General features: G+C 37.9%; 2 protein-coding genes across 2 annotated transcripts in view; one reads left to right on the top strand and one right to left on the bottom strand.

The window, feature by feature from the left end:
- Window positions 1-8,137, bottom strand: part of LOC129262246 (DNA-directed RNA polymerase III subunit RPC3-like) — a 19,343-nt gene extending 11,206 nt beyond the window's left edge. The window contains exon 1 of the mRNA XM_054900332.2: window positions 7,589-8,137. Coding sequence (XP_054756307.1) covers window positions 7,589-7,735 — 147 coding nt within the window. The 5' untranslated portion in view covers window positions 7,736-8,137. The remainder of the gene's footprint in view (window positions 1-7,588) is intronic.
- LOC129262247 (NAD-capped RNA hydrolase NUDT12-like) lies at window positions 7,529-19,209 on the top strand. Its single transcript, XM_054900334.2, has 4 exons — window positions 7,529-8,223; window positions 10,746-11,419; window positions 12,435-12,596; window positions 16,974-19,209. Exons 1-4 carry the CDS (start codon window positions 8,015-8,017, stop codon window positions 17,297-17,299), a joined length of 1,371 nt encoding a protein of 456 aa, XP_054756309.2. The 5' UTR covers window positions 7,529-8,014; the 3' UTR covers window positions 17,300-19,209.

Raw genomic sequence — 19,209 nt, 5'->3', positions numbered from 1 at the left:
TACCATAGGTCATAGCATAAGGAAAATCATGGAAGCCTACTATATGTATCTCTACAAAATGCATCAAACAGAAATGTCTTATATTCAAACAAACAAGTGGAATGCCTCTTGCAGTTTCATGCATTATGCCATATAAATAATATAGCAACCGTGCTGACTTTGAAAACTATGAATAATAATGGAGAAAAAACATTCACTTTACAATGAATTAAGTGTGCTAACCTCAAATTATAAGACTTTGAAGGCTTTACTGAAAAAGTTATTAACTTCATATCATTTGTGATAAAAATCTCATGTAAGTTTCATTTAACTTGAATCTTGATCAAGTACTTTTTTTTTATTTAAAGCGACCTTTCATTGACAAATCATGGGGAAATCAAGGCTAATCTCAGAACAGAGAAGGGATTCAAGTCTTTTACTCGGCTGCATGCCAGGGGGTGTTATGTAATAGACGCCGGCATGTCTGGGAGGTCTATAGGAGAGCAATAGTTAGTAGACTAACCAACCAGAAGTAAACTGCGTGTTTTCACTTTGAAAACTGGAACTGCGATGATCCGAAGTAAATAACCATCACGAGTTCGGTCAAATTCGTGCTGTCCGAACTTTTATCACATCAGTCCGACGGGCGCTCATGACGGACAGATTATATTATGCAAGTCAATTGGCCTTTTGCAAATTTCATATTGATTCAATTTCCCCATGATTTGTCAGTGGCTGGGCCTTTAAGTGACCTAAACAGGGGCGGATCCAGGATTTTCCAAAGGGGGGGGGGGCATTTTTCCAAGGAAAATTTCACAAGTAAAAGAAAAAGTCTTCACTTATGTACGAGACTTAAGACTTCTGTCCCATTAAAAATATATGCTGTGACTTTCGAAAGGGGGTCACACTTGTGTAAGAATGGCATATTTACATAAAATGTTTTGATTATGGCTCTCAAAAGGGGGGGCATGGGTTGGATATACCCCCCCCCCCCCTCTTGATCCACCACTGGACCTGAAATTACCCAATAACATGAAATTAAACATATCTAGCCCTTAATTAACCCTAAAAGAGCCGGGTTATTTGGACCCATCTCACAGGGGGGGTGTGGGGCTGATTTCACCCCCCCCCCCATCTCGGCCTTCGATCGCACGAGTGCTGCGAAAATTTGCACGGTGGTAGAGTGCGATAAAATCTACAAGGCTGTATGGTAAATTATTTTGAAATAATGAATTTTTGCTCTAAGTCTAATCAAATAAATCAACTATCATACGGCCCCAAAACTGCTAATTTTTTATTCACAAACTCTTTGTAGGATCCCAATCAAATGTACTTCCAAAAAAATTCTTATAGTGTATTTTATTGTTTTTTGTATAATTTCTTATGTATTTCTTTGTTTTTCAACTTTTTAAATTATTTTTTCAATGGAAATTGTTGCAGACTTAAAATTGATAATAAACAAGACAAAATCAATTAAGTTTAATCAATAAAAGTAGAAATTATTATACATTTATGAATTTGGCTTAATACACAAGTACATGAATTCATGTTTTTGAGCAGTTTTGGGGCCGCCATACACTTACATAATGTTACGTAATTTCGTAAGGTTCCACGAACCCAAGCATCGCAAATTTGGTCTCAAAAGTTGTGTGAGAACTGAAAGTAAAAAGTCAGCGAGCAGCGCGGTTGAAAAATTTCACGCATTTTTCTGGGGAATTTTATCGTGAAAAATGTAGAGGCGCATGCATTCCGCGTCTGGTATCTAGCCTCTAGCCACTCCTAGTACCAATGAGGTCCAAACATTAACATGTATGGACCTCATAGGCGACAATGCGTTAAAAACAGGTTAGAACTTCTAAACGTACTGTTTCCTGCACCCAAGTATGATATTACTCCCAAAATATGAGTTTTGTCCTCGTTTGTTTATCATTTATTAAAAGATTGCCCATTAAATATATTCCTATTCCTAATTTGAATTTAATAAAATAAAGGGAAACTTACATTTGAGTCATTTTTCGATCTTTTTTTGGCAGTCAGTCCGGTCACCGTCGAGTGCGATCAAAGCGGTATGAAGCTGATTTTCAGATCACGTGATACGTGTGGTCATCACCTGATCAATCGACTATCCTTTTTTAAAGACCGCAACAATTATAAATTTTATTATAAAATATATATAGAATGAATAATTGCATGATATTATATATATTTCTACAATTAAAAATATTTTGTGATATGAATTTAATATTTGACGTAAAAATCGCTATTTAACAAAATATTTATTAAAAATAAAAAATCAAACAAAATAAAAACGCCTTGGACACAGTGCAAAAAACCTAACAATTTGGCCGCGTTCTTAACAACTATCGTAAGGGGCGCTCTATTTATAAATAAAGTTGCATATGTAGCTGTCTACCGCGACAGGAACAGCCGCAGAATTGAAGCCAGAAGCGTGGGAAATTGCCAGAAAATTCAAGAAAAGAACCGGTGAGTACCGATTTAACAGTACTAATTTATTAAGTAACATTTATTGAATCATTACAAGATTTATTTTTTAGTAAAACAAAGCTTAGTTCTAAGCTAGGGCGGCCCAAATGCGCGTGAGTGGAGTCCCAGTTTATTAGCAAGGGTAAGTATTGGGGTGTCGCCTAGAGTGGCCTCTAGCCCACTCCTAGTACCAATGAGGTCCAAACATTAACATGTATGGACCTCATAGGCGACAATGCGTTAAAAACAGGTTAGAAGTCCTGCACCCAAGTATTTTTATGATATTAGTGATTATTACTCGAAAAATGCAAGCTTTGTCCTCATTTGTTTAGCATTTATTAAAAAATTACCCATTAACTATAATCCTACTCATATTCTAAATGTTATAAAATAAAGGGAAACTTACATTCGAGTCCTTTTTCGATCTTTTCTTGGCAGTCAGTCCGGTCCCGTCGAGTGCGATCAAAGCGGTACGAAGCTGATTTTCAGATCACGTGATACGTGTGGTCATCACCTGATCAATCGACTATCCTTTTTTAAAGACCGCAACAATTATAAATTTTATTATAAAATATATATAGAATGAATAATTGCATGATATTATATATATTTCTACAATTAAAAATATTTTGTGATATGAATTTAATATTTGACGTAAAAATCGCTATTTAACAAAATATTTATTAAAAATAAAAAATCAAACAAAATAAAAACGCCTTGGACACAGTGCAAAAAACCTAACAATTTGGCCGCGTTCTTAACAACTATCGTAAGGGGCGCTCTATTTATAAATAAAGTTGCGTATGTAGCTGTCTACCGCGACAGGAACAGCCGCAGAATTGAAGCCAGAAGCGTGGGAAATTGCCAGAAAATTCAAGAAAAGAACCGGTGAGTACCGATTTAACAGTACTAATTTATTAAGTAACATTTATTGAATCATTACAAGATTTATTTTTTAGTAAAACAAAGCTTAGTTCTAAGCTAGGGCGGCCCAAATGCGCGTGAGTGGAGTCCCAGTTTATTAGCACGGGTAAGTATTGGGGTGTCGCCTAGAGTGGCCTCTAGCCCACTCCTAGTACCAATGAGGTCCAAACATTAACATGTATGGACCTCATAGGCGACAATGCGTTAAAAACAGGTTAGAAGTCCTGCACCCAAGTATTTTTATGATATTAGTGATTATTACTCGAAAAATGCAAGCTTTGTCCTCATTTGTTTAGCATTTATTAAAAAATTACCCATTAACTATAATCCTACTCATATTCTAAATGTTATAAAATAAAGGGAAACTTACATTCGAGTCCTTTTTCGATCTTTTCTTGGCAGTCAGTCCGGTCCCGTCGAGTGCGATCAAAGCGGTACGAAGCTGATTTTCAGATCACGTGATACGAGTAGTCATCACCTGATCGATCGACTATCCTTTTTTAAAGACCGCAACAATTATAAATTTTATTATAAAATATATATAGAATAAATAATTGCATGATATTATATATATTTCTACAATTAAAAATATTTTGTGATATGAATTTAATATTTGACGTAAAAATTGCTATTTAACAAAATATTTATTAAAAAATAAAAATCAAACAAAATAAAAACGCCTTGGACACAGTGCAAAAAACCTAACAATTTGGCCGCGTTCTTAACAACTATCGTAAGGGGCGCTCTATTTATAAATAAAGTTGCATATGTAGCTGTCTACCGCGACAGGAACAGCCGCAGAATTGAAGCCAGAAGCGTGGGAAAAATGCCAGAAAATTCAAGAAAAGAACCGGTGAGTACCGATTTAACAGTACTAATTTATTAAGTAACATTTATTGAATCATTACAAGATTTATTTTTTAGTAAAACAAAGCTTAGTTCTAAGCTAGGGCGGCCCAAATGCGCGTGAGTGGAGTCCCAGTTTATTAGCACGGGTAAGTATTGGGGTGTCGCCTAGAGTGCTCTAGCCTAGGTATCGATAACAAAGACGGTAAGATGGCGACAATAACAGACTGGGTAAGTAAACGCTCGTACTCTTAATTATTTTTCTACTTAACTATTTATTGAATAAATAGATGCACCATTATTAGATTCGGGGGGTAATTGTTTTGGCCCATTTGGGATTTTGGGCTCAAAACCTAAAAATTGTGATTTAGATTTAATTTAGGACTAGTTTCTTTCACTCCTAGTACCAATGAGGTCCAAACATTACATGTATGGACCTCATAGGCGACATCAGTGATAAAACCGGTTAGACATTGCCGTTTCTATTTGCACCCAAGAACTTTGGCAAATGTATGCCTTAATACATAGTGGATGGTAACAATTTAGGTATTAATTAGTTTTAAACATGATAAGGAAACTTCTACGACATTTGAAATTTAATGGATTGAGGTTAAACTTACATTTTCAGTCTTTTTTCTTGAATTCTTGGTGAGCGTTCCAAACGCTGTGGGGACTGATCAACTACGATGTGATTCACGTACTGGTCAGCTGATCGGTCAGGTGATCGGTTGGTTATCTTTTTGTCAGACGTTCATAATTTATATTACAATATATCAATCTTCAGTATCTTGATTTCAAGCATCAGTATTGCAGGGAAAAGTCATTATCGATTGGAATCAATGGCAGATCGGGGGGGGGGGGGGTTGAGCATTTCTGGCCCGTTCCACCTTTTGAGATTCATAGTCAATATTTTGGATGTAAAAAAAAAATGTCGTTCGTACAAAGTTAAGTCCCCCCCCCCCCACCTCCTTATGAGAATCACAGCAATATTTGTAATGGGGATATTTTGTTCATATTCTTTGCTCTTTTTTGTCCTTTTCTTTTTTGCTTCCCAAATTTATTTTACTTTGAACATATGACTTTCTATATTTAATGACAAACTTTTTTAGGGGGGTGGGGGCTTGCCAAATATAACGCGCGACAAGATGACCTTCTTTTTTTAGTGACAACTTTTTTTTTATTTGTCAAATTTTACGAGAGACAAAATGACCTTCGATCATTATTAATTAAACCTTTTTTTTGGAGGGTAGGGGGCTCGCCAAATAGTGACACACTTTTTTTTGTAAAATGTTATGCAAGAAAAAATGATCTTCAATCATTATCAGCTACCTTTCATTTTTTTTAGGGGGGGGGGGCTTGTCAAATTTTACGTGGGACAAATGACCTTCATTTTTTAGTGATTTTTTTTTTTATACTTGACAAATTTTAAGAGGAACAAAATGGCCTTCAATCATTTTTAGTTAAAACCTTTTTTTGGGAGGGGGGCTTGCCAAATATTTCACAAACAAAATGAACTTCAATTTTAGTGACCATCTTTTTATTACTTTTAAAATTTCACGCAGGACAAAATGACCTTCACTTTTTTTTAATGTTATGTTATATCGAGATTTTTTACCTGACTGCTAAAAAAGCACGAATGCCTGTGAGCAAGCAACCAGGGGACCAACGGCTTAAGGTCCTCTCCGAGGGACCTGGTAATGAGGATAAGCCTTCAGGGCACTAGCGCACCACTTGGGAATCGAACCCGGGTCACCGGAATCCGAAACCCCTGCTCTACCGACTGAGCCATCGCGCCTCCGATATGTTAAACTTGGGGGGGGGGAGGCTTGCCAAATATTACACGGACAAAATGAGTCTTTTATTTTTAGTAACCATCTTTTCTTTTTACTTGTCAAATCTTACGCGAGACAAAATGACAATTTTTCTGTGATAACCTTTTTGGGGGGGTTGTCAAATTTTACTTGAGAAATTGCACCCCCCTACTTTGGAAAATCGAAGATTAAGATCATGAGTATAGCCTACATCTCAGAGGCATAAACAGATGGGGGCATGGCTGGCCATCCCCCGAGTGGATTTCACCTGAAAAAAAACCATAGGAGCAACGGAAGGAAGAAAGAAAGAAAAATGAAAGAAAGAACGAAAGGAAATTTAAAAAGGAAAGTAATGTGAGAACAAATAATCCGGGGGGGGGGCTACTCAGATAATAAAAAAATCTGCCATCTGTAATTAAATTGGATTAGTTAATATCCAGAGGTCCCAGGGCTACCAACATACATGTAGCGCGGGCAGTGCATGGCGTACCTAGGATTTTCCACAGGGGGGCAAAATCGGCCGCCAAAAAATTTGACAAGCAAAAAAAAAAGGAAAAAAAGGCTCTTCAATGAAAAAGGTCTTCAATCGTACCAGAAAAAATTTGACAAGCAAAAAAAAAGTCTTCAAGCTCGCCAGGGGGGGGGCAAAATAGGTATTCAAGCTCGTCGGGGGGGGGGGGGCAAAATAGGTTTTCAAGCTCGTCAGGGGGGCCGGGGGGCAGAGATATGTAATTTGCATGGGTTTGTGACTCATCGGGGGGGGGGGGGCAGACTGCCCCCCCCCCTAGGTACGCTAGTGCTCGGGACTTACATTACGTAACTTTTATCTTCCACATGCGACATGTACTATGCCCCCTCTTATATACCCCTGTTATGCCCCTGCACAGACTCGTCTACATTGATTTCGATATTTAAGCGTCATTATAAAATTATAGCAAAAAGAACGCCTTGATTAAAGGCCATTACCCCTAGAGACTCGCGAGCGTCATGTGACAACTCGCCCTGGATTTGCACGTACAGGATCCTATGGCGACAAAATCCATCGCAAGAGTTGGCCAGAAGAGGCGATGAAAACACAAAATTTGGAAAGAAAAGAACCCGTGAGTACCCGTTTTACATTATAATTATGAAATTAGTATATAATTGATAACATAGACCTAAATTTAGGCCGTAATTTTGATTAATTTGCTGGAAATTCAAGGCCAAAACGTACCCGTCTGGCGTCGACTTTTCCAACACGCGTTGGAATAGCGGTGTAGCCCCAGAGTGGTTTCTTTCACCGCGTGGGAAAACCTACGGTGTGTGTAGAGCAATGGTATCCCGACTCAGGCTTCATGGAAAGTAAGCCTACGTATAGTAGATGACTTTTACTCTCCAGAAGCCTCCAGGCTAGGCAAACATGCCCCCCCCCCCCTTCTTCGAGTTCGAGTGCCCCGAGGCCTAGTCCAGAATCCAAATTATTACCAACAAAATTCTTAACACGTGGGACCGAAGTCAAAGAAACCCATCATCATCCATGGCATGACCATGATGTACTACCTCACCTGTTCTGGTTTTTCGTTTGTCGCACAGACTATACTCCGAAAATTATTCGATCCATGTTTCAGAATGTGTGAACAAACTTTCTCTACAGCATCTCCAAAATGGTCCTGAACAAGAAGAGAGACCAACTTTAGTTGCAGAGAAGACATTTCGGGAGTGCACGAATATCGAATGCACGTTGAGAATCAATGGAAACAGATGTTCCGAACAGGCGTTTACCGTCTATTGACTTTTAATCAAGCAAAGACACTCGACTGTTGGCTCGCACACGTACAACACACTGTACAGTAGTCATAGCGCACATTTATAAACGACTGCATGAAAGTCTAACTTTATGGGTCTTTTCATGTGTCAGCTGATTCACGAACCTTGTCCTTGAGATTTGTTTAACAACATCACATTTACTGATTTAGAACAGAGGTACAAGAATGGACTCCATCAGTACAGCCCCTCGGGACCAGCTATTGACAGAACTTCATCGCTGTGCAAGTCTTGGAGAAACGGCCCATGTTTCTCGAATGGTGCAAGGAATGAGGAAACTTGGGCTGGATAGTCGCAATGAACAAGGGTGGACAGCGCTGATGTTGGCCGCCAGGAACGGGCATGTAGATGTCGCCAAGATCCTGTTACAAAATGGGTTAGTATGAAGTAGACAGCTGGCAGCCGTCTGTTTCGAGGAGTTTTTAAACTTTTTTTTTTTTTTTTTTCTCCTCGTACACAGACGGCTCGCTAGCGTGCAGCCACCATTAGGGGACTTGCAATGCAAAATCCCCCCGTCGGGGCTCTTCAATTTTTGTCTTTAATGAATAGAAATTTTGAAAATTAACGCGACCAAAATGCAAATTAATATTCCCTCTTGGCATTAATTGCCAAAAAACGGAGAAAAATCAAGTTAAAAGGAACATAAACAGTGACTTACCTCGGCTGTCGCGCAGCGGCGTAACAGGGGTCGGTGGCCAGGGGGGGCAAGAGCCAAAAATTTCCCGGTCATATCATGGTATGAACAGGTGCAATGGTGTAATGAGGCGACTATTTTGAGAAGGCCAGATATTGCGTATCAGGCAGAATTTATCTTTAAAAAAAAGTTGCGAGTGAGCGAAGCGAGCGAGCAAAAATTTTTGACCTTTTTAATACAAAAATCCAATTTTGTGATAGATTTTGACATGATATCCAGAGAATAATATATTTCACTCTTCTCTCTTTAGATTCCTTTTTTTGTGGTCTGTACGCCACTGTGAACAGGATTCTGTGCGGCAGTAGCGTGAAGAGTAAAAAAAAAAAACGGAAGGGCGCATTATAACACATGTGCTAAAAAGCTGCTTTATATAAGTCCCGAGCGAGCGAAGCGAGCGAGAAAAAATCACCTTTTCCTGAGAATCTAACTTTGAGCTATTTTTTATTCAGTAAATAAAATCATATCTAGGTACACTTTTCCTTTGCTTTTCTTTCCTCCTTTTTTTGTTGTTCTTGTTTGTAGAACTTTTTGAAGCCATGGCCCAACCAAGGAGATATCACAGAGTGATATCTCCTTGGCCCAACCCTTCCATACGCTGTGCTGTGCGGTTGGGGTCCGGGGCGGAGCCCCCGGAACTTCTTGATATCAAAGCCATTTAAACCTCGCAGATTGCCGCTATTTTAATCAAATCGCGGGCATATACAGAATATAGCTTAATTTTACACAACAAATTTTATTCAACCCAGTTGCGTAATGAACCAAATATTTTGAGGGAGCAAAACATTGCAATGTGGGAAAAATTTGTAAAAAGTCGCCAGCGTGCAAAGCGAGCTGGAAAAAATGCCTATTGAAATTAAATTCTAATTATGTGATATATTTTTCCATTATATTCAGCAAATAACACCTTTTATTGTTTCCATTCATTTCATTATACGTTGTCTCATATAATTTATTTTCTTTCCTCTTGGGTGTGGAGCCAAGACCCCCCCCCCCCCGCCTGTCTGCCAGTGATTGAACGGGGGGCGTTATAGAGCCATTTGAAGGTTATAAATGAAGAGCCCCTACTGCGTGGGGTCTGGGGCAAAGCCCCGGTAGCTTATTTGCATAAAATTTAGCCCCGCATTTAGCAAGCTTAAAGCACAATGTTGTATGCAGTCCATTAGCTTTTGACTAATTACATTCTACCTTCGTTTCCCGCAATTGTTTGCCATTTTGTCATCTTTTGATTTATTTCCCACTGTGCTATTGCATTACATAGGCCTATTTTGGAATGATTTGCTCTTTCTCAGATGTTCTTCTTTCGTACATTTTCCCGCTTTCCTTCCTTTTCCATTTAAAAAAAAGTTTTTTCTTCGTTTTCTTTTCCCTTTCCTTTTCCTCCTTTCCTTTTCCCCTTTCCTTCCCCTTTCTTTCTCCCTCTTTTTTTTTCTTTTTCCCGTTTTTCTTTTATTTTCCCGGTGAAATCCGCCAGGGGGGGCAACTTGCCCCCCCGCCTGTTACGCCACTGCTGTCGCGCAAATTCACTTCCCCGTTTTATCCGATCTTAAGTACATAAACATATGGCCATTGAGTCCCCTGTACAGATCGCGCTAGAACTTCGGTCTCTGTATTTGGTGAGTGAAGCCAACGGAGTTCAGCTGAACAACCAACATAACAGAGACCGAAGCTTTTGGTCTAAGTATGAAGATGATCATGAGGAGGAGGATGGTGGTGATGATGATGATGAAAATTGATAAGGATGATGTTGATGATGATGGTGACGATGTTGATGATGATGATGATGATATGCCTTATACTTTTGATGTCAAAGTTTACAATAAATAATGAGCAGACAGCTATAATCAAAATTAAGTTTTAAACAAGGAGATAAGTTTGCATTTAATTTCTTGATGATGATGGTGTTGCAGGTGCATAGTTATACATTAGATTTCATTAAAAATGGTACATCCAAAGTAAAAAAAAAAAGAATGAGAATGATTGTATTTCATAACTTAAAAAAAAAAGCAGTTTAGAAAATTCATTGTACCGGTAATGACAACTAATGATGATGTACAATACCAATAGGAAGATATAGACCTCTAGTTCTTTCTCTTTGATTCTATTCAAAACAATTTTGTCATGCTGATTAGATTTTAGATCTTTGTGATTATTGTAGCTCTTGTGATTCATGTAGGCCTACATTTTTCTGTTCCCTTATTGCACAGGTGTGATCCATTTCTACCCAACAAATCAGGTCAGAACTCTTTGGATATTGCTGAGTTCTGGGACCATACTGAAGTCATCAATCTACTAAGGAGTGATCCTCAGATCAAAGAAGTTGCCAACAAGGACCTGGTCAACTTCTTTGGCCTCAACCCACTTGATCGCCAGAGCCACCAAAGAACCAACAAACAGTGGATAAGGGATGCCATGCAAGCACCCACAACTACCTATATCCTGTACAGATACTTGAATCCATACATCATCCCTTCTGAGGACAGCAATGGAATGTTCCAGTACAATCTTGCTGCATACTCCTATAAGGAAATCTCCTTTGCCTTGAAAGAGGAAGCTTCCATTATATTCCTAGGGGTAGGTCCACTGCACCTTCCAATGAACAAGGATGGAGACATGCAAGAGAAGAGCTCCGAAGGTGCCTGGTTTGCTGTGGATGTTACCGATATTCCTTCAGAAGATCTGCAGAAGATCAAACCTGAAGCAGAGATGTTACCCAAGAGGAATCGCATGGCTTTAATGCTTCTGAGTCCAGCAGATGCTGGTATCATCGGTCAGGGGAGGTCCATGTTGGCATGGCATGACAGATACAAGTTCTGCCCTACCTGTGGTGCATCTACTACCACGGCAGAGGCAGGATATAAACGAGTCTGCACAAAAGAAGGTAACATCCTGCTTTCATGTTGGTTAATATTGATCTTTACATGTTGGCCAATTGGGTTAGATAAATAGGTTGTAAACTTTACCATTTAGTGTACAAGCTTTATGTCAATATCATATTGATGCTTTGTAATTGACTCTAGAGAAGCATTTCCTTTTTAGGATTAGATCACATCATCCCATGGCTTTCTTGTCTCTCTCTCTCTCTTTTTTTTCCATGCGTTAAAGCATAATCATTGGCCAATAATAGGCTGACCCTTGTTTCATGAATATTCATATTCTCAATGTCCAATTCATCTTTATCTGCATATTGCAGGTTATTAAAGGACAAGTCCACCCCAGAAAATGTTGATTTGAATAAATAGAGAAAAATCAAACAAGCATTATGCTGAAAATTTCATCAAAATCGGATGTAAAATAAGAAAGTTATGACATTTTAAAGTTTCGCTTATTTTTCACAAAACAATGATATGCACAATTAAGTGACATGCAAATGAGACAGTCGATGATGTCCCTCACTATTTCTTTTGTTTTTATTGTTTCAATAATACAATATTTCATTTTTTTACATATTTGACAATATGGACCAACTTGATTGAACCATATAGTATTCAACAATTCTTATTCCACATGTTCAGGGAGGAATTAATCATTGTTTCACACAACAACAGAGAAAAAAATTGAATATTTCATATTTTTCATATAATAAAATACAAAAGAAATAGTGAGTGATGTCATCAGTCTCCTCATTTGCATACCACAAGGATGTGAATATCACTATTTTGTGAAATTTATTGAAATTTTAAAATATCGTAACTTTCTTATTTTACATCCCATTTTGATAAAATTTTCAGTATTATGCCTGATGGATTTTTCTCTTTTTATTCAAATCAACTTTTTGTTGGGGTGGACTTGTCCTTTAAATTATTATAGCTCAGTAAAGAAGTCTGTAACACCACTTATCCTACAAGTGTCAAACATGAGAATGAGGTTTTATTTGTTTTGTTTTAATGTTCTAGGTTGTAGAAGTCTTAACGGAGTTCATAACACTTGCTACCCACGCTTAGACCCAGTGGTTATTATGCTTGTAGTTTCTGAGGATGGGAAGAGCATTTTATTAGGAAGGAAGAAGGGCTTCCCAGGAAAGATGTATTCTTGCTTGGCAGGCTTCATGGAACCAGGTAGGTTGGCCCTTTTTGTAAGAGGCAAAATAAAAATCAGACAAGCAAAGAGGTGAAAGTTTGAACAATATATTGGACAAACAATAAAAGGTGTAATAAAAAGTTGTAATCATTAATCACCATCTATCTCTATGGGAAATTCAAATTCAAACTGGCTGCAGTGGTGGTGACATTGTTGTAATTTAGGGTAATGAGGAGGGGGGACTCTTGTATAATTTGGAATGGGGATACGCCAACTCGACTTGTAACATACATTCCACCACATGCTAATGTGGATATCGCCAGTAGAATAATATCTTCAAAGGTCAACGAACTTGAGACACTGTCACCAGACTCGGCTAAGATCATTCTGGGGGACTTTAATCAATGCAAATTAGATGAAGTGCTTCCTACATATAATCAATTCGTTCATCAGCCTACACGTAATGATGCTACTCTATGCCATTGTAATATTCCGAATGCTTTCACATCGAAGACATGTCCATAGCTGGGTAACTCCGACCATAACAACATACTGCTTCTACCATCGTATCGCCAAAAGCTGAAAAGGAGCAAACCAGTTGCTAGGAAACAACGCGTATGGAGCTCCGACGCTACCGAGGAACTGCGTGCGAGCTTCGATTGCACAGATTGGGACACCTTTCTAGATTCATCTGAGTCGGTAGATGAAGCAGCTACAGTTATATCTGCGTATATCAATTTTTGTTGTGAATCTTCGGATCCTCATAAAGAAGTTAAGTCATATCCAAATAGCAAACCATGGGTTACGAAGGAACTGAAGGTGTTGTTGAGACAGAAACGGGAAGCTTTTCTTTCTGGACAGAAGTCACATGTCAAAACAATTTACAGAAGGAAATTAATAAACAGGTTACGAGAGCCAAAGTGATATACAAAAAAAAGAATGGAAAGGAACTTTAATGAAAATAATCCAAGAGCTGCATGGCAGCAAATGCAGATAATGACTGGTTATGAGGACACTAAGAAGAGATTAATAGATTGTAATCAGGATTTTGTTGAGAGTCTAAGTGAATTTTACGCCCGATTCGATGTACATGATTTTTCGATTCAGAATAATGCAATTACAGATAGGTTGTCTGATGTAATGCTTGACGCCTTGACCCAAGTGAGGCTATTTTTATCAGTGAACATGAAGTACGGAATGTATTTGCAAAGACAAATGTAAATAAGGCATCTGGGCCAGATCACATGACATGTCTAACAAAGTTTTAAACAAGTGTAGTCAACAACTTGCTTATGTTTTTACATGTATTTACCAATTGATCATAAGTACTGGTAGGATTCCTCGTCTTTGGAAATCTTCGATTATTATCCCAGTTCCTAAGATTAAAAACCCTAATAAGTGAATTGAACCAGTACAGACCAGTTGCTCTCACATGCAATCCTATGAAATGTTTTGAACGTTTATTGTTAAGGCGTCTAAGAAACCATGATATTTTTTATAAAGCTAAGTTTGCATATCAGAACCATTTGAGACGTCAAAGACGCAGTGTTAGTCTTTCTTCAGGGCGTGTATCAGCATTTAGATATTCCCAAGTCTTATGTCAGGTCTGTTTTTATAGTTTTTTCAAGTGCCTTTAATACCATAGTACCTCACATACTGATAGATAAACTACTGAATATGAATGTCTCACCTTGTCTTGTCAGGATTATTTACAATTTCCTCATAGACAGACCACAATGGGTTAAGTGCAATAATTTGAATTTTGTCACCAAATGTTTGAATTTAGGTGCTCCTCAAGGCTGTGTAATTTCACCAACTCTCTTCTCTCTATACAAGCGATTGTAATGTCACCCACGATAATTGTTCAATAATTAAGTATGCCGATGACACGGTCATCACTGGTTTCATCCTAGGAGACAGTAGGTCATAGTTGATCAATTTGTAAACTGGTGTGATCAACATCACCTAGTTCTTAACGTAAACAAGACTAAGGAAATGGTATTTGATTTTCGTCGTTCTTCTCAACCCCATGAACCATTACTTATTCACGATGAAATGATTGTACAAGTTTCTGAATTTAAGTACCTTGGAACCACTATTGATGATAAACTGAATTGGAACAAGAACTCACAAATTGTAGCAGGCAAGGCATGTCAAAGGTTACACTTTTTGAGGAAACTCAAGGAGTTTCGTGTCGATAATAGGATCTTGGTTCTTTTCTACTGGTCAATCTCTTATTCAGAGTATCCTCACTTTCAATTTTTTGTGCATTTTTGGTAATCTCTCAAATAAGAATCTGAAAAAAATGGAAAGACCCAGGAAAATCACGCGAAGACTGATTCACTCGGATCTTCCCCCATCAGTACTTTGTATAAAAAACGGGTGTTACTAAAAATACATACAATCATGAATGATTCATCACATCCATTGCAAGGTTTCTTTGGTTTCAACCGCTAAGGCTTTCGCCTCCGTGCACCCAAGAGTAACCGTTCACGATTTAGACAATCGTTTGTACCCAATGCAATTCATATGTACAATGACAAAGTTAAACGCTGAGGCTTTTGTAACCACGCATGTCAGCATTCAATCCTTGACAACGTCTTTTCCTGTCTACCCTATATTATTATTAAGTAATTCAATTCAATTCGAGCACACTTGTAATCGATCTCCAGCCCATTCTTGCCTCTGTCCTTCCCAGCTTGTTATGCACTTCAAAGTCGGTTTTTAATGTGTTCTTTCTTATTATGTAATTACTTTTAACGTATGAATACAGCTGTGTATCTTCGCTGCAATTTTGTAATGCCTAATTATCATTCCGTTTAAGCTTTTTTCTTTCCCTCTCTATCTCTCTCTGTCTCTCTCTGCTATGATTTCCCTCTTTCTTTTTCGCTCACTTTCCTTCTCCACTGTGTCCACTTTTGTTTCTATCCAACTAATTCTTTCTCTTCTTGCTTGCATGGTCTCTTCCATCTATCTCTTAGTTAACTCTCAGCCGTTTCTCACTCTTTGTCTTTAATGGGTAAATTATTTGACATCTCCCTTATATGTTGTATTGCAATATATGTTTGAATTGTTTATGTATATTTTCTTTCAATATATTCGCCCAATGTATATGTCGTTTGTGTTTGTATATATACTTTATATCATTTGTATGTACAGCCAGTGGAGGCCAAATTTTTATGTATTTTATCATGGATCAACAATAAATGAATCTGAATCTGACAGCCCCATTTTTCACAACTTGATTTCAGTTCTCTCGATACTCAGTTCCAATCAGAAGCCACTTAGTCTGCTCCAAAACCAAAGGCCCCCACCTACAAAATATATCACTTGCGAAATGGAAGTGCCAAGGCAAAACTGATCTATGAATGTATGTGATATAAGAATGTTATTAAAGGAGTACTCCAGGCTGAAGTTGAAAATTATAGAATCTAGGAATATTTCATGCATAAATTAGCATAATCAATTCAATAAATGAAAAATCTTATTAAAAAAAAAATTGGCCATACAGCCTTGTAGATCTTATCGCACACTACCACTTTGCAAATTTTTGCGGCGCTCACCGTGAGGTGGGTACAAATAATCGGCTCTTTTAGGGTTAAGATCAGGTATGTTACTTTGATGAATAGCTTCAATAAATTCCCAGTTGATACTGATATAAGTAATAAGTAATTTACCACTTGCTTTACAAGTTCATACTTGCTTTGGAATAGAGCTGGCATCATTTCCAACTCTGACTTAGTTTCTATGTACACTGTACAAGCACCCTTGTCATTATAGATATTTTTTTTTACCTCTGTTAAATTTTCCGTAAGGGTAAGCCAGAAATTAGGATCCAGAGCTGTAGCGCTTGAATAAAGATTTGGGGGTCGAGCCAGTGTTTACACACAATGGTTTGTCCTTTCCTTTTGGGAATGATATTAAAAAGTTAAGGTTCAATAATTTTTCATCAGCAGAGTGAACCAGGGAGTTAAAGACCTGTTGGCCCTTTGTGTCTATCATATGGAAATTAGAGAGTTAAATATTCAATACTTTTAATTTTATAACATTTATAAGGTGCTTGATACAGATATTTCTAAGCACTCAATTTTCTGATTCTTAATGAGTTACTAGGATCATAAGACCAAAATATTATTGTATTCTAAACTAATAAATGAATAAATTACCAAATCTCAGTTTAAAAAGAAAGAAACAAATACAAAATGAAAGAAAGATGTGCACCTCCATATATACAAACCCACAATTGATACAGAGTGGAAATATCTAGATATTAAAAAGGTGGGTCTATAGCAAGGTCTTAAATTAATCAAGGGAGTTGGCATTATGGATGTATGATGGCAATTTATTCCATTGGATGGGGCACGGCAACCACTAAGGGGTAAATTGCTGATATTCCATAATTTTCCTGTACTTAGGCGAGACCATCGAGGATGCTGTCAGACGTGAGACCAAAGAAGAGAGCGGGATCATCGTTGGTAAGGTACAGTATCACTCCTCCCAACCATGGCCGATGCCTTCCCAGCTGATGATAGGATGTATCGCCAAGGCAACCACTTCCAAGATCACGGTAGATGAAGATGAGCTGGTGGATGCTCGTTGGTTTACTAGGCACGAGGTGATTGAGATGCTTGGATCATCAGGAGACTTGGGTTCGACCAGAGGAGGGATGTTTATACCACCGGGGTCAGCTATAGCTCATCAGTTAATCAAACACTGGGCAAAGATGTCTCCAAACCTCTGATAGATTCTTCTTTTCTATACCAGTAACAGGGATGTAGTCCAGGCCGGTTCTTCTAAGTCACAAGGCAGACTGAGAAATCCTTCTCCTGTAGACTTTGTACATGTGACTCGGCCCCAAGATTGGCCTCAACTACATCCCTGACCAGTAATCAGGCAAAATCAAGTAAATGGAATGAAAACTAGTGATACTCAGGTCAAGGAGATAATGAAATTGCTATGGGCATTAATCAGTGCATTGTGACAGATTTAGATACTATCAAATATGTTCTAAAGTGAAAATTACCAGGATATTTTAGAAAAGTTGATGAAAATTATGATGAAGTGTCAAGACTTTGTTTTTGCACATTTGAATAATGCTGATGTTTGTATACTAAATCTTTGTGATATGAATAGAACTTTGTCAAATTTATAACCGAGAACAGTGTGTTAGTCAATTTAAAAGATGGCAAAAAGAAGCTGCTGAAAACTGCTTATCTAATAAAAGAGAGCCAATGGAGTAAATTAGAAAGTCAAAAAGGGGCCTAAGCTTTCGATCCTAGCAGAATCTTCGTCGGAGGCAAAATGACAAACATATAAAGTGGAACAACCATAATATACATGTCAATTTAAAAGATGGTGGTATTAGATGGGAAATGGATCAGGTTTCGAGGGTAGTTGTTACAATCCACCAAGCCCCTCCCACTAAAAAAATCAGAGCATACCCATATATTGCAAAGTTATACAAAAATCCACCCTGTGCCAGATCCTTTAATTTCAATCCCGGATTTCAATATAATAATGCACAAAACCCTTCATGATCAACCCAGTTGCTTTGTCCCCTTTGGCCTTAACCCTAATTTAACTGGGCCATTTTCCTAAACTTCAAAGTAAAAAGACTTAAAGTAACCAAGCGGTGTGGAAACAAAAATTTACATGGCAGCATAGTCATGAAATTTGTCAAGTGGGGGTCAAATTGCCCTGCCTGTTCTCACCCTACTCTCCATAAAAAGTCCTGCTGTGATCATTGTATGTCATTGATGCATGCACTATTCAAGTTGTTAGATGAAACTCAAGAGTACTTTAAATTTCTTTGCTAGATATCCTGGCATTATTCCTCTTGTCAAATCCATGTACAGTACTATATTTGTCCATGAAGTCATTGCTCTATGTAGCACTACTCAATGAAATTTAGATTGTATCACTCAATTGTGCAATAATTAAACAATTATACTTATTATGCAATCTCACTCTCACATCACTGACAGCTGATATTACCAGTACAACGATCACTGTAGTAGTAGGTCCATGCTGTAGTTAACCTGGGCAATTCGTTTATACTGTGTAGCCTATAGAGGGCAGTCTTTCTCTTGATCTCAAGCTAAAGTTCAGTTTGTTTGGGTTTTTTTTTTTCAGAGGATCAGCAGAACAAATCCAGATATAATGGCATTGAAAACAACAGCCCCCCCCCCTGCTTCCATAGGGCAAAAGATATGAGGGAAAACAGATTTGTTTTGTTTCTCAAAGGACAATGTACTTATAAATAGGTTTGTGTCTCAATTACCACAATCAATAATCATGTCTTGACCCTGTATCCTGTAAAGAAATTGATACATATATATTTCATCGAGGTATTATGTAAACCAGTTTTCAAAAGACTTATCACTTAGAATCAAAAGTACTAGTATAATAAATGTTACAGGGGCTATGGGGGTTGTTTCATAAATTTGTCCATAAGTAATCCTTACTAGACTGCGACAGGTCTGGAAGGCCCCCCCTTCCAGATTTCGCACAATATTTTCAGAAAATGAAAAGCTCGAGTGACAGTATTTCATGACTTTTTTCGCTCAAGACTACCTCATCTCTTACGACCAAATTTGCCGTGCTGGGAATTTAAAAAAAGGCATAAGTTTGAACAGGCATGTCAGACCAAAA

Source organism: Lytechinus pictus, chromosome 5 (genome assembly GCF_037042905.1).
Source record: "Lytechinus pictus isolate F3 Inbred chromosome 5, Lp3.0, whole genome shotgun sequence".
NCBI lineage: Eukaryota > Metazoa > Echinodermata > Echinoidea > Temnopleuroida > Toxopneustidae > Lytechinus > Lytechinus pictus.
Note: the sequence above shows the minus strand (reverse complement) of the source record. Positions and strands in the feature narration are given on the sequence as shown.